General features: G+C 28.7%; 1 protein-coding gene across 3 annotated transcripts; it reads right to left on the reverse strand.

Annotated features, from left to right (window-relative positions):
* Window positions 1-4,205: 4,205 nt before the first annotated feature.
* On the reverse strand, window positions 4,206-13,071 carry LOC132913253 (biotin--protein ligase). Of its 3 annotated transcripts, XM_060971442.1 has the most exons (17): window positions 12,857-12,973; window positions 11,666-11,769; window positions 11,115-11,251; window positions 10,854-11,024; window positions 10,421-10,574; window positions 10,290-10,355; window positions 8,996-9,190; window positions 8,611-8,905; window positions 8,366-8,500; window positions 7,851-8,177; window positions 7,264-7,621; window positions 6,127-6,309; window positions 5,882-6,014; window positions 5,298-5,458; window positions 5,108-5,222; window positions 4,813-5,026; window positions 4,206-4,690 (listed from the first exon to the last, which is right to left on the reverse strand). In XM_060971442.1, the coding sequence occupies exons 3-17, from the start codon at window positions 11,235-11,237 to the stop codon at window positions 4,519-4,521; spliced, it is 2,802 nt and encodes a 933-aa protein (XP_060827425.1). In that variant the 5' UTR covers window positions 11,238-11,251; window positions 11,666-11,769; window positions 12,857-12,973; the 3' UTR covers window positions 4,206-4,518. The 3 variants fall into 3 exon arrangements, with proteins under 3 accessions (XP_060827425.1, XP_060827424.1, XP_060827426.1); XM_060971441.1 differs by lacking the exon at window positions 11,666-11,769 and having other exon boundaries at window positions 12,857-13,071; XM_060971443.1 differs by lacking the exons at window positions 10,290-10,355; window positions 10,421-10,574; window positions 10,854-11,024; window positions 11,115-11,251; window positions 11,666-11,769 and having other exon boundaries at window positions 12,857-13,070.
* Between the last annotated feature and the right edge of the window lie 1,652 nt (window positions 13,072-14,723).

Raw genomic sequence — 14,723 nt, forward strand, 5'->3', positions numbered from 1 at the left:
TATACTGTATTATAAAATGACTTTTAAACAAGAGGCGTTTTAAATAAATTAGACGCCACGTATCCTCACTTGAATATTTCTGTCAAATATATATATATATATATTAATATATATTAATTGCATTGTTAGTACTAAATTACATGATGTTTATTTATAGATATATCGTATGTTATTACATCAATGTTGTACAAAATTAGACACGTATTTTTATTAATTTTGCGTACTGTAAATTTTTTCAGACAGTTATCTGAAAAAATTAAATGACGCGTTAAAGGTTTAAAAGACATTTTAATATGATAATGCGGGCGTAATGAAATAATCTTTTACAAAATTATTAATTACACTCGTAGTATCTTGAAGATGTCTGATTATGTGCTTATTACAAAAGTATCTCTGAAGACTATGTGAAAGATGAAACGGTTGAACATCTTTGGTTGACTTAGATTACTAATTTCAATAATTATCAATGATTAGTAAAAAATTACCAAAAAGATGAAAACTATAAATGAATCAAGGAAATTATATTTTATCTTGATAAAATAAATTGTATACTGTTATTATAATATTAAAGAAATTTGCTAGTGGAAATCTAATTTGTGTCATTAAATTAAATTGTTAAACAGGAAGGACTTCTTTTAATTTTTTGAATGAAATCAAACGAGATGAGAGAACAATCAACAATCAAAGATGTTTACTTCGAATTTATGTATAGCGATTAAGTGGAAAATTGATTATCGCAGAAGCGTAGACAACGAAAAATATAGAGCCCAAAACGTTTTGTCGTGAAGGTAATATTCATAAAAGCTACAAGCAACAATTGTAAGACTTAAAAGAAGTTACATAATTCTAACGGTTATGAGAATCAAGCATTATTCTGAACCTTGTTCAAGGTTTATCGATAGAGAAAGAATTTATCCACTTCTCAGTGTGCTTTGGAATTTATTACAGTTGTTATAGCGATTAAAATATACATGTATTATAACAATTAGATAACTGAATTTCGAGTACATCCGATTACTCTCTTCTAATAATGAATGCAATGGTGACCTGATAGGTAGTTTCGTACAAATAACAAAGGTCAATTTATTCTTACTTTTACGTTTTAGACATTAATTAATAACCATGCGTATAATGATTCACACGCGACATGTTATGTAATTTTTAAGAAAAAATTCTGATATCTGAATACAACTTGTTGTATGTTTGTATGTTTAGAGTGAATATATAACATATATAGTATATATGAAAGAAGAATATACAAGGAAATAATGAAATACAAATTAATAAGTGGACTAATGAGCTATAATAAGGTTTCTCATTTTTCAAATACAATTTTATATTCTGGTGCCAACCGAGATAAATGCAACCTCAATTATACATTTGTAAAATAAAAAAAAACACTTCATAGTCAGCCAATAAATGATAAGAAAAAAGAAAACGATTTGATTTTTAATTAACAATGTTTGTTTATTATTTTCTCTCCATAGCAGGGCGACATCAAATCGCGTAACCAGAATTATGGACTTGGAAAAAGTAGCTTACGTTATATATATTCCATTTGCTGTATGGGCAAATGATAAATAACAAAACTTCACATAATATGTTTATTCTCTATATTTTTTAAACAATAAAACTACTAATATCATATTCTCTTCATACAAAATAATCACATTCAAAATGGAAAGAATGAGAAGAATAAATAGATATAGTACCTTAGTAGCATGTGTTGCAGCAATAGGATTATAACTTTTAAGATCAGCTTCAACAAGAATATAAAGTTTGTACTCTGATTGTAACAAAGTTCCATTACGATTATTTGTATGCAAAGGAAAAAATGTTTTTTGTATTATCGCTTGATGTTTACTTGAGGAAATATCTTATATAAATAAAAAAAAAAGTTTTGAAAAATTCATCTTCTTTCTTTTACCCTCGACTCTATAACCACCGCGATCCTTCTTCCTCGTCATTTTCACCAACAAAAGAAAAGCAGAATTTCGAGAAATCGGGCAACGCTTCGCCTACAAGTTTATTTACATTCTGGATGTAAACAAACATTGAAAATGAAAATAAACAAACTAATGTTTGTAAACAAAGCGATATAAACATTGAAAACGTAAATAAACAAACCAATGTATGTAAACAAAGGGAAATTTCAGTATATAAACACTGAAAACGAAAATAAACAAACCATTGTATGTAAACAAAACGAAATTTCGGTATATAAACATTGAAAACGTAAATAAACAAACCATTGTATGTAAACAAAACGAAATTTTGGTATATAAACATTGAAAACGTAAATAAACAAACCATTGTATGTAAACAAAGGGAAATTTCGGTATATAAACATTGAAAACGTAAATAAACAAACCGTCATATGTAAACAAAGCGAAATTTCGGTATATAAACATTGAAAACGTAAATAAACAAACCATTGTATGTAAACAAAACGAAATTTCGGTATATAAACATTGAAAACGTAAATAAACAAACCATTGTATGTAAACAAAACGAAATTTCGGTATATAAACATTGAAAACGTAAATAAACAAACCAATGTTTGTAAACAAAACGAAATTTCGGTATATAAACATTGAAAACGTAAATAAACAAACCATTGTATGTAAACAAAGCGAAATTTGTACACGTTTATTTGCAAACTATTTTATAAAACTATTAAATATTTTATCCTCGTACAGATTGTTCCAGAAGTACGTATGCGACAAATTAACGAATCACTGACAGAAGAGGTATTGTATATGATAAAGAAAATCGCCACTTTTTTAGCATTTCTTCCTTCAAGAAAATTGGAAAGTAAAGCTGAATGCTACATTGATATCATCCGAAGAGATCTAAATTTTTCATTCCTTGATTATCTCCAACAAGATACCCAAACTTTATCTATCATTGAACATCGTGCCCACTTAACAAAATAATAAAAATATGCCCTGCACAATTTCTACATTTGTATGAAACTAAATCAGCCGTGAAAAGTTAACTTACCTTTCTGAAATCTGTTGCTAGGTAAAGAATATTTGCAGCACTATGTTCGCAGAAGTCGTGAAACTATTAACACATATCCACCATTCGCTTAAGTAACTTACAAACGTTTGTGAACCACTTATGCGGTTGACGCACACACGTGACGCTCACGAATGCCGATGCCAGGGTTTCAGTAGCTATGCACAAACGTTCATGATCACTTGAAGCCCTTGTCATGTAAGCAATTGTTGATCCGTGTAGAAAAAACGATATCCTCTCGTCTTCATTGAACGCGCGCAAACAACGAATTTCATTCCAAGTACCGACACTTTTTAACAACACTCGTGAACTGTGAATACGAAACGAATTGCTACGTACTTCTAGTTGGTCTGTATAAAAAAATCTAAACAGGAACAATTTCTTTCCGCTTACTGTATTTCATTCAATGAGAAAAAATACAAAGATTTTGTTGCTGTAATATTGTTACGACCGTTCGCGGAGAGACGCGGTCTTGAGGGAACGCGTCAGCGAGAGGCGTAAATTCTCGCTACGATTCGGCTAATCGACACCGCGAAATGGTCGCTCCCCGTGTTTCGATTAAGATAACCGGGGTGGTTTAATGAATGCAACTGTATTCTACAGTTGTAGAATATATATATATATTTATATCAGATTAACACTTAAAACTTGTACAGGAAGTATTGGTTTTAATCGTATCGGCAGTTACCGCTAGAATGTCGAGCGAGACCTTGTAAACCGAGTGAGACCTTGGATGCGACCGTACAGATAGAGTTTTCGATTACGACTGATCAGTTAGAATGTTAGATTGCGACTGACTGTCTTAGACCGATTCTTTGTCTTTCGGAGAGACAACCCCCACTACCCTAGGATCACGCCACCGCATTCTCTGGAATTCGCGGCCAGGCGGCAACCATCGATACATTGTATTGATATACGACACCGGAGGACCGCTGGCGACGATTAGAAACACGATCCATACTAAACCTCGCGGCGCAACAGCACTATCCGTAACAGAACGAATATTTCCAGAATAAACAATAAGGATGGGTCCTTGAGATTATTGAAGGCGCGCCGCGATAATATGCGGATATCTGGTTGCCAGCCTGCCCGCGGTAGGTAGTCCGCGATATCAATTATACATTTGTAAAATAAAAAAAAACACTTCATAGTCAGCCAATAAATGATAAGAAAAAAGAAAACGATTTGATTTTTAATTAACAATGTTTGTTTATTATTTTCTCTCCATAGCAGGAAATATGACATCAAATCGCGTAACAAGAATTATGGACTTGGATAAAGTAGCTTACATTATATATATTCCATTTGCTGTATGGGCAAATGATAAATAACAAAACTAAACATTATAAATTAAATTTATCAGCATTTTTTGATTGATATTCATTTTTATGATAATTTAAAATATATACAAGATGTATAAAAATAAAAAAGAACAACAGTGTACAATCGACTATTAAACACGTTCAACAGACATGTTAATTCTACTTCTGAATCTGATTATTTCGGAGCTATAAGACCTTTCAGACAATCGAACGTATTACCATCTGGATGTACGGTAAACATCTTTCCATCTTCTCCTCGTACACGTAAATATCCGTAATCGTCTATACCTAGTATTTTAACATTTTGTGACACCCCAGATGCTGATAATACCGTCACATTTGTGTCGCTGTTGAAACGTAAAGTATATTTTAATCTTCTGATACTATCGATTATTAACAATATTTCACAATAATGAAATTCACCGATAGTAGACGTTAATAATTATAAAAAATTTTAAGTAAAACTTACGTATGCATCCAATAAGTATAATATGCATCCAGAAAATCATCTATATTACCACTTTGTACGATATTTAACCATCTTTCAATTTCATTGAATACAATAGCAAAGTATTGTTCGTACGATATCATTTCTAATTTTTTCTGATATATTTCGTTAAATGTAGTAATTATATCATTAATGCAACATGTAGGTTCTTTATTGAACAAATTTATTCCAACTCCTAATAATGATAATTATTAAAAAAAAAGAGAGAAATGATTTTATTAAATGTTAAATTACGCGTAACAATAGCAATACTTACCAACGTTACATATATTAAGATCTGATATAATATGAGTCTCTACAATCAGTCCACCAATTTTAACATTGTTACCAGCATAAATATCATTAGGCCATTTTAATTTTAGATCGATATCCTATAAAAATTAATAATTAATTAATTATATATATCTAATGATAAATATAAATAATGATTATTAATGATATAGTACTTCGTATCCGGATAGAGACTTAAATGCGGATATAATTGCAACAGAAACCAAATGTTGCAAAATTGAGATTCGTCTTCCAAGTATGGTATTAGTAGGCACATGAAGTTGCAACGTGAACAGTGCTGCACCTTTTGGACTGAGCCAAATATTTTTACTCCTTCCTTAAAATTCATACGAAACATACTCATTATATGATAAAAAAATCAATAATTGGTAATAACTAATTGATTAAAGAATGTTTTAGCTTCTCTCTTTATTCTATGATTCTAAAACTGTACGAATTTACATCCTAAGGAATCGTGGATGCTTCTCTTTACTTTTACTTTATTCTACATGCATAAAGGTTTATAAATTAATTCAATGGAACGTAAATTGTGCCCAAGTTCATTGCACCACTCTTGTGTAACATTTGTTAATAATAATGATCGGTTTGATCGATTGAACAAAGAGCCAAAACTGTTAGTGAAAGTTGATGCACATGCTTTAAACTATGTTCATGTACAATTCTATTATAAATATAAATATTAAATTAAATATTATAGCAGCTAAGTCTTCGATCTATTGAATAGAGATCCTTGTCATACCTCGTCCTTGAGTTTGCTGACGGACAATAACAGCTAAACCATGTCCTAATTGATGACCATTAAATACATCCATTGATGATGTCATTATATCAACGTATATAACCAAACGTCCTAATTCTTTGGTAGATAAATTCTATAGCAAGAAATGTATGTATGATAAGTAGATAAAACAATAGATACAATTAAACTGAATTAAAAATGAAATCAAATTTATCATAGCTGATATAATTTAAAAGAAAAATTACCTCAAAATATTCTACAGTTGAGAAATTGTCAGGACACTGATGAATCATAATTGGTAGGAACAAAGCTGAAGCAGGTCGTGGAACTGTGCTGCTTTTACAAAACTGAATTTCCAGCTTTGGCATTTTTAGAGTATCGTTTGCTGCCATTATATCCTTCAATCTTTCTAGCATTTCTAGTTTCAACTATCAACATGAAAGAAAATAAACGTAAATACTAGTCTCTTTGTTTATAGTTACGAATCTTCTAAATATACGAATTATACAAAAATATTCGCAGAAAATTAGTAACTTCAACATGACAGAAGCATAATTAATTCAAAAGCAAGAAGTATAGCATGAATCGACAGAAATCGCTAGCTTTAGTGTTTTTGAAGTGATAGTAGTTATAGAACAATTTATTGAAGAATGTTGCATAGTATAAAGGGAGCCACCATCAGAGATGGAATCAAATATAATGCAAATAAAATTGGACAGTTTCATAAGTTCTTGCAAGAAAAGCAAAACACAGATTATTGATCATGCAAATTCGAATCTAGACAGGATAGGTTTCAATCTCTTATAAGTAGTACGTACTTTCATGAGTAATAATTTGATTTGACTATATTGAAATTGATTTAAACTTGTAAACACATATCGAAATTGATTCCACCCCTAGTTATTATATAGCGATACTTGTTTTTACAAGCGCTTTTAGCAAGTAGTATTATATTTACAAGAATGTACTATATTTGCAGAATTATCTTTGTTAGTGGTTACCAGAAAGAGAACAATTACTTATTACACACTGTCATTGAAGTCAGTTGTCAGTCAGCAAATTATTCACAGAATGTATCAATTTTCTATTTCTTTCAACAAAGTTGAAAGACGTTGCATACAAAATGACAGTAACAGCATCTAACAACATTATGTGGTAATGTTGACAGGCCCCCTTCTACCATGCTTTATTCAATAAATTTTTTCCTAATTTTGGTAATGTCAAAGATATTGAGAATAATAATCCTTATTACTTCGTAAAGTGCAAACGTAGTTTGTATAGAACAAAAATCACCTAAATAAAGGATGTCATAATTATAATTCTTAATAATTTACCTAATATATATAAATATTTTCTTTCGAAATAATAATTATTTTTCATACCTCGTGTCGTCCCAAAAAGAAAGCAGATGTATAAGTCATACGTGCAGTTACTTTTGCAGTACTACGAACTTCTATCTCAAGATGCGTCTTTAATAAATCATTGAATATTTCCAGTCTAGTTGTGTTACTTTCTTTCAAAGCATTAAATTTACTTTCCTCGAGTTCATATTGCATTGGATCCACTTCTAGATGTATTTGAGAAAAAACAAGCTTTCCACCACTTCCTAGTAGGGTGGCAAGTAGAATACTTGGTGTGTGCCAAGTTTCTTCTGTTCCAAGTACCTTTAGGTCAAACGAATGCGAGTTTCCCTTTTTATCTTTCACGCTCACTGTCGCTGGCGGAGACACACTAGATACTCTGTAAAAAATACTGAAATGTCTTCAACTGAATTTGGAAACAATTAATCAGGAGTATTATTTTTCATTAGTAACAAAAAATATAATTATAATCATATAATAATAATACTTTCAGATGAAACATAAATATTAATGTTAAAGATAGACTGCAGTATCTTTTTTTTCATTTACATTTTAACTTTATACCTTAACTTGTAAGTACGAAAAACAGTTATAGCTAAAAATCTTACTTTACGTCTTCATGATCCTGTGAAAATCTCGTTCTTACAGGAGATGCTTGATAACAAAAGATATGATGCATCATGCGTACATGCTTCCATTTCCCATAAGAAAAGTGAACCAGCTCATTTTCTCGTACTTCTGCCGTTTTAAACGATGGAAGTAAAATATGAATTACGTCGGAGCACAAAGCGAGCAACTTGCCACCGTGAAGAATATACTCCACGATTCGGTTTCCAATCTCATTGCCGACATTTCCACAAACGACGACTAAAGCTGCATTTTCTACCCAAGCGTCATTACGTGCTTCTTCTGGCGACAATGCATAAATGGTGTACCTAATATTAAAAGAAAATTTTTTTTAATATCAAATGCAAGAAATTTTATAAAATATCGAACATCTTGAGAAATTTCATATTTTTGACGTGTTTTTAATGTCTTCAAAAGTTTAATGCCATTCGAAATTACTGAAATAAAGATGATTTTGTACATTTTTCCATAAATATATTAAAACAAACAATCATACTTATTTGTGTCAAGAGATTCTTCCAAAACACCTTTTACATTGTTACGTGCAATAAAACTATCAGCATATATCAGGACATTTGGTGGTTTTACATTATTTTTTGATAACTTTTTTGTTATCTCTGCTATGGAATTCCTATAACATGGAAATTTCAGTGAATTTATCAAATATTTATGAAACTTTCCTTTTTTACTCAGGAAAGATTAAATCTTTTAAATAATCATTTTTTAACATAGAATACTTACTTAAACGGGCTTGTAGATGCTATGGATTTGCTATCCTTAGCATCATAAAAAGACTTTGGTTCAAAAGGTTTACTTGTACTTTTTATATCACTGCAAGATACTTGTCTGGTGCTTATAGCACTGGATAAATCTAAATTATCAAGCATATCAAGTGATTTACTAGTAGAATGCGGAACACCTTGAAATTCAGTGGTATCTTTTGTTATCTTTTCTATTTCATCTTGTGATAATTGATTCTCATGTTGAGGAATGTTTACTGAAACTGGTGTAGAAACTTGACTTCTAGTTTCACTCTCTGTAACAAATAAATTCAATTTTATATTATTATATTAGAAAAATACTTGTAAAATTTGTGTTCATGTGTTTAATAACTCTTTTATTATACCTAACGTTTCATTGGACTCTACACGCTTCATCAGTTCAAGTTCTGCGTCTGTTACAGCATTTTCTGGATATACTATTAAACCTGGAAGATCCTTAACTTCAAATGGTTTGCATTTCTCGGATACGAGTTTGGCAGTGTCGCTTAATGATTTTAATTTTTCTGCATGCGTTGTCCATTCCTCTTTGTCTATAAATTCTTACAAAAATATATACGAAATTTATTTTATGCCTTCTCGTTTATAGGTATATTTTCTTATTACAAGGTACAATTTCTTTTTGTAACGATCAGAACGCTCTCGTATTCTTCCTTCATTATTCATTCGCAACGAATGAACAAAAATCCGAAGAATCGGCAATATAAATTTTTGTGGAATTAGCAATAACATGAAAAACCGACAATTTTTTGGCATTATCTAGTTCTTTCGTTAACATAGTGAACTCCAGGTTTAAAATAATTAAACACAATGAGTGAATCATTTCATATTCGTGGATAAGAGATCTTGCGCGTTTGTTTCTCGATATTTATAACTGAATGTAAGTGTAAATTCATGTATGGGAAAAATAGAGAATTTATTGTAAACATATGTCACATGAGTATCATGAAATATTCCATTTCTAAATAAAAAAGTACATCTTATCTATTAAAAAACTTCTTCAATCTTGGTCTGTTTCATCTGATTCGTGATATATAGAAATTCATAGCTTATTGGATAATCATTACCATTTTTCAATTAAGAGCAAGCTGTTTCCTATTTTTGAAAACCTATTACATAATTAAGAATTGTTGTATAAGATTGCAAAAGTTGTCATGTATATTAAAATAATGAGAATATATTTCTTCACAGTTAAGAAAAGAAGATAAAAGATTTTGAAGCAGCATTAGTAAAGATTACACATTCCTTAAATTATGAACTTGAATGCAGTAAGCTGTTCTCAGTTTTACTACAAGCAGAAAACTGTATGCCAGAAATCCTACTGATAGACTTGACGATCATGAATTCTATTCTCCACTTATACATTCATATGTATATATATATATTATTCTAGATAAATTAAGATCACATTGCTTGATTGTGACTTATTATCCGCAATGATAAATTAACTAAGTACATACAATAACTACATGTAGTAATCCCTGGTAAATACCTGGTTTATGCTTTCAACTGAAAGTAGATTGAAGTAACAATATCAAATGCCTGATAATTCATCCACCAAAAAATTTCGATTTTGACATTTTAAATTTCTTAGATTTCTTAAAACTTTTATTAATAGTATTAATTATATAAAATTCTTACTTTTTGTTGGTGGTGAATTCAACACATCACTATTGTAAAGACAAGGCTTTCCTGATATCAGGACAGCTGGAAAAATATAAAGCTATTATAATCTGGATATTTTAGCAAACAGGGTTGAAATCTATACATACTTTCTATTCGTTTCAATAACAACCCATTATTAATGTAACATTGACCTTCCATTGCTGCAATAAAAAATTTTGCAACCATATCTAAATCGGACTCTATAATTAAATTAATATTTTTATTTGCCGTCCACGTAATAATTAAACCGTAATCCTCGACCTAAAAGACATAACATATTTAAACGGAGTGCTAGCTTCCCAAATAAACATTTTTATACATATATAGTGTGGGAATGTTTTTATGTGTAAAAAATTTACATAAGCTCTGGTAGATAGTCAGATCATAAAATTTATATCCATTTCAATAGACATAAACCTTCACATAATATGTTTATTATCTATATTTTTTAAACAATAAAACTACTAATATCATATTCTCTTCATACAAAATAATCACGTTCAAAATGGAAAGAATGAGAAGAATAAATAGATATAGTACCTTAGTAGCATGTGTTGCAGCAATAGGATTATAACTTTTAAGATCAGCTTCAACAAGAATATAAAGTTTGTACTCTGATTGTAACAAAGTTCCATTACGATTATTTGTATGCAAAGGAAAAAATGTTTTTCCGTACTGATACGTTAACCAACTTGAGATGACAACTTTTTGCTGGTGAAAGTAATAATTAACCCAATGATTAATTCTATCTAACTAACTACAATAAAGAGTTTATTTATGGTATTATTGCTTGATGCATACTTGAGGAAATATAGTGCACAATCTCATATCATCATAGTACCATAGTAATTCTTCTAGTCTAGCATCACTTTTATTCACACATAGACAAGAAGTCATAAATTCATCATTTTCACAATCATTCATAGGAGAATTTGATTCTTAAAATAATACAAAATATTTCATTATCCATTATACTGAAAAATCTTTTAGTAGGTTCTCAAATTATATACGCTTGTACATGTAGCACATATATAAATGTATTAAGGATTTGGATCAAAATGAAATATATATTACAAAATAAATTTGTATTTCATTTAAAAAATAATATTCATTATGATAAACATATTATGATAAAAATAAAATGTAACATAAAATGAATCACTAATTGTGTCATAACATAAATTTGCTACATAATGTAGTATACATAACAATTCACATCTGAATACAAATAAAACACAAAAAGGAAATGCAAGTACTAGCAGGATTTTATTAGTTCTAAACATTTTGTATGTTAGTGATTATTATAATAATAACATAATATGTATGTAATGTTAAATAGATAATAAACTTACAAAATCAATCGAAAGGCAAATGATATTTGTACATAAATTTTGTTTTGTGCAACAATATAAATTTACATACATATATAAATACAATATTCAATTAACATCTAGGTCTGAAAAAGTGAAAGCAAGAAATAATTATTATCATCTACAAAATATAATGGACAATGTGTATATATAAAACTTTCTGATTTATTTATAAACTATATTCCATGAAATTATGCAACAAAAATAAATAATATCTCTTATTTAATACAACTAAAACATTTTTAAAATGCTACAAATCATATTAATATAATAAAAATACATTATTTATATGCATATACATAAAACTTATATAAAAGATATAATATAAAGCCCAACAGTTCGATATAAAAACTTTATTACTTACTAATTTCCTAGTTAATTCTTTTTATTGTATAATGACTACAGATTAATTAACAAATCTCAATACTGTATGCTTATAGAACATAGATGAAATGATAGTACTTGATAGCTATAGTTATATAATTTAAAGTTATACAATTTATATCATATTTGCAAAATATTGTTTTTAAGAATTTTATTTTGAATCAAAATAAAAAGCATGAAATAAGTACAAATTAGATACTATAACATTATAAATATTTTCTGCACTATACATGTACTTTTTTGGTTTTCCTACATTTGTTACAGCTTTTTCATATAATGATTTAAAGTCACTGTGTACTCATTTTTCAAAGTATTGTAATATTTTTATAACAAGTTAATATAAGGAAATATTAAATTAATAAAAATAATCGATAATATAAGATGCATGTCTATTTAATGCAAATACGTTAAGAATGTATATATATGAGTCAACATCTTTTTATTTTATACCAGTCTTTAAAAAAATAAATCCAAATATCAGTCTTCTAAAAAAGTAATTGTAATACGATTTACATGAACAATATCGATATTATTTAATAAGATATCTTCATTTACATGTATGCAGGATATATGTGTAACATCAAGATATATAATAAAAATAAATGGTAAACAATTGGATAACTATTATGAATAACCAGTGATATATTAAAAATTTATATATAAAAAATTTAATAATTTATATAATCTTATTTTATACTTTGAAAATGTAAGTAATCTTTAAACTATATTAAAACTGCATAAATTATTAACAATATATAATGTTTCCAAATGTAAATATTAATATATTACCTTTATTTGAACTTTGCTTTTTATTATAAAACATTATCGATGGACAAATGGTTGTATCTCTTTGGAATAAATTACGTAAATGATTTTTTAGAAATACAATCCTCCTTGACTGGATTGATGTTGCTATCATATAAAGAAATGTCAAGATCATTTTGGTAAAATTATATTTAAAATTTTAATATATATATATATATATGTAATTCCTGAAACAATTATTTATATTATATATTTTTCGTATCATCAGTTTCATTTTTAATTAAGTAAGTGGTGTTATAACTAGATAATCTACTTATACAATAATAAAATTCATTTATTTATGTGAATTTATTAGGGTTTATTTGTTTGTATATTTCGTAAATAAAGTAAGAATGCGTAGAAGTCATCTAAATCGAACATAATATAACAACAACTATAACCTAGAAAACTGTAAATGGAAAAGTTAAATAGCTCTCTAAACCAATTAATATGTTACAATAAACAATAATTATATTACATGAATTTTCATAAACAGAGTTCTGCAACTGTAACTGTCACTACGGTTCAATGACTAAAATAACTATCGAAATTCTACCTGTGCTTCTTTATTAAAAGTATTTATAAATTACATACCTATTTTTTAATGCTACTACTTGTCTATGAAGTGATTAACAAAAACATGAGCAAATGAACTTTGAATGTCGTTTCAAATCCATAAATTACTATTGTAAGAACATTATGCAAGATACATTAATTTATTGACGTTTATATAGAATCAGAGGTGAGTAAGGAAGGGCGCTGATGTGAATGAGAAAAGTTCAGCCAAAAGGTATACTCCACGAATTATCGCCTCTAGCGGTCAAACGACCGAACTATATGCACATTTCTTCCTCCGGTGTTTTGAAACTGTTAGAAAAATAATAAGTATCAAGAGAATAGAATAGCATCAGAGGTATTCGAAACTTTCTGAAAATCCGAGAGTAAAAAATGTTTCCTCTAAAATAGCGATTTTGTATTGATCAGATGGCACGATTTCGACGTTTCCTGTAAATGACGTTGTGCCTCGGAATTTTCGGAAACTATTTTGCGATCTTTTTTTTTATATCACTTCTTTTTAAATTTCACGTACTCTTATCCGTTTCCTGATTTCAGTTTTACGTTTTTTCTCCCTTACCCTTCACTGATCGTCGGTATCAGTAGAGTATAGCGGAGGAGAAATGTGCGTATAGTTCGGCCGTTGGCTACTAGAAACCCCTATTCTCAGCACTCATCTTTTGGCTGACTTTTTTAACATTGCATCGGCGATCTCCCAACTCATATCTGGTAAAATGTAGTTCAACTTCGATTATCATCACAGAGGGCGCGAAAAAAGGTTAAATTGATGCAATACTTTTTATCTAAATTATAATACTTCATAGCCATCATATCTGATTATTTTGACAAATACAGTAATAACTACACCACTTCTTGTGTAACTTTTAAAATTACAAAATGAATTAATACATAAGATTATATGTAACATTTAATTTAATTAATTTAACATATAATTCGTTCTAACATTAACTTTCAAATTGCGCTTTATAAATCATATAATAAATTTTAAATATTCTTCCGAATTTTTAAAAAAATTTTATTTAAGAAATTTCAAAATAAAAATTTATTTGTGAAGATAACGCTCGCGATATCCACCATCAGTCACAGTAATCGCGATTTCGTTCTCAAAGTTCTTATGAAAACGTTTCTTCTTTTTTTGTACCTTTCGTTAATAAAAATTTCAGTATAATGCTCAAAACTTTTCTAACTAAGATGACTCCACATATAATATTATTATTTATTATTACATTAATTTTACTCCTTTTCTCGCTATCCTTTCTTTTGTCCGGCATTATAT

This window comes from Bombus pascuorum, chromosome 13 (genome assembly GCF_905332965.1).
Source record: "Bombus pascuorum chromosome 13, iyBomPasc1.1, whole genome shotgun sequence".
NCBI classification, from domain to species: domain Eukaryota; kingdom Metazoa; phylum Arthropoda; class Insecta; order Hymenoptera; family Apidae; genus Bombus; species Bombus pascuorum.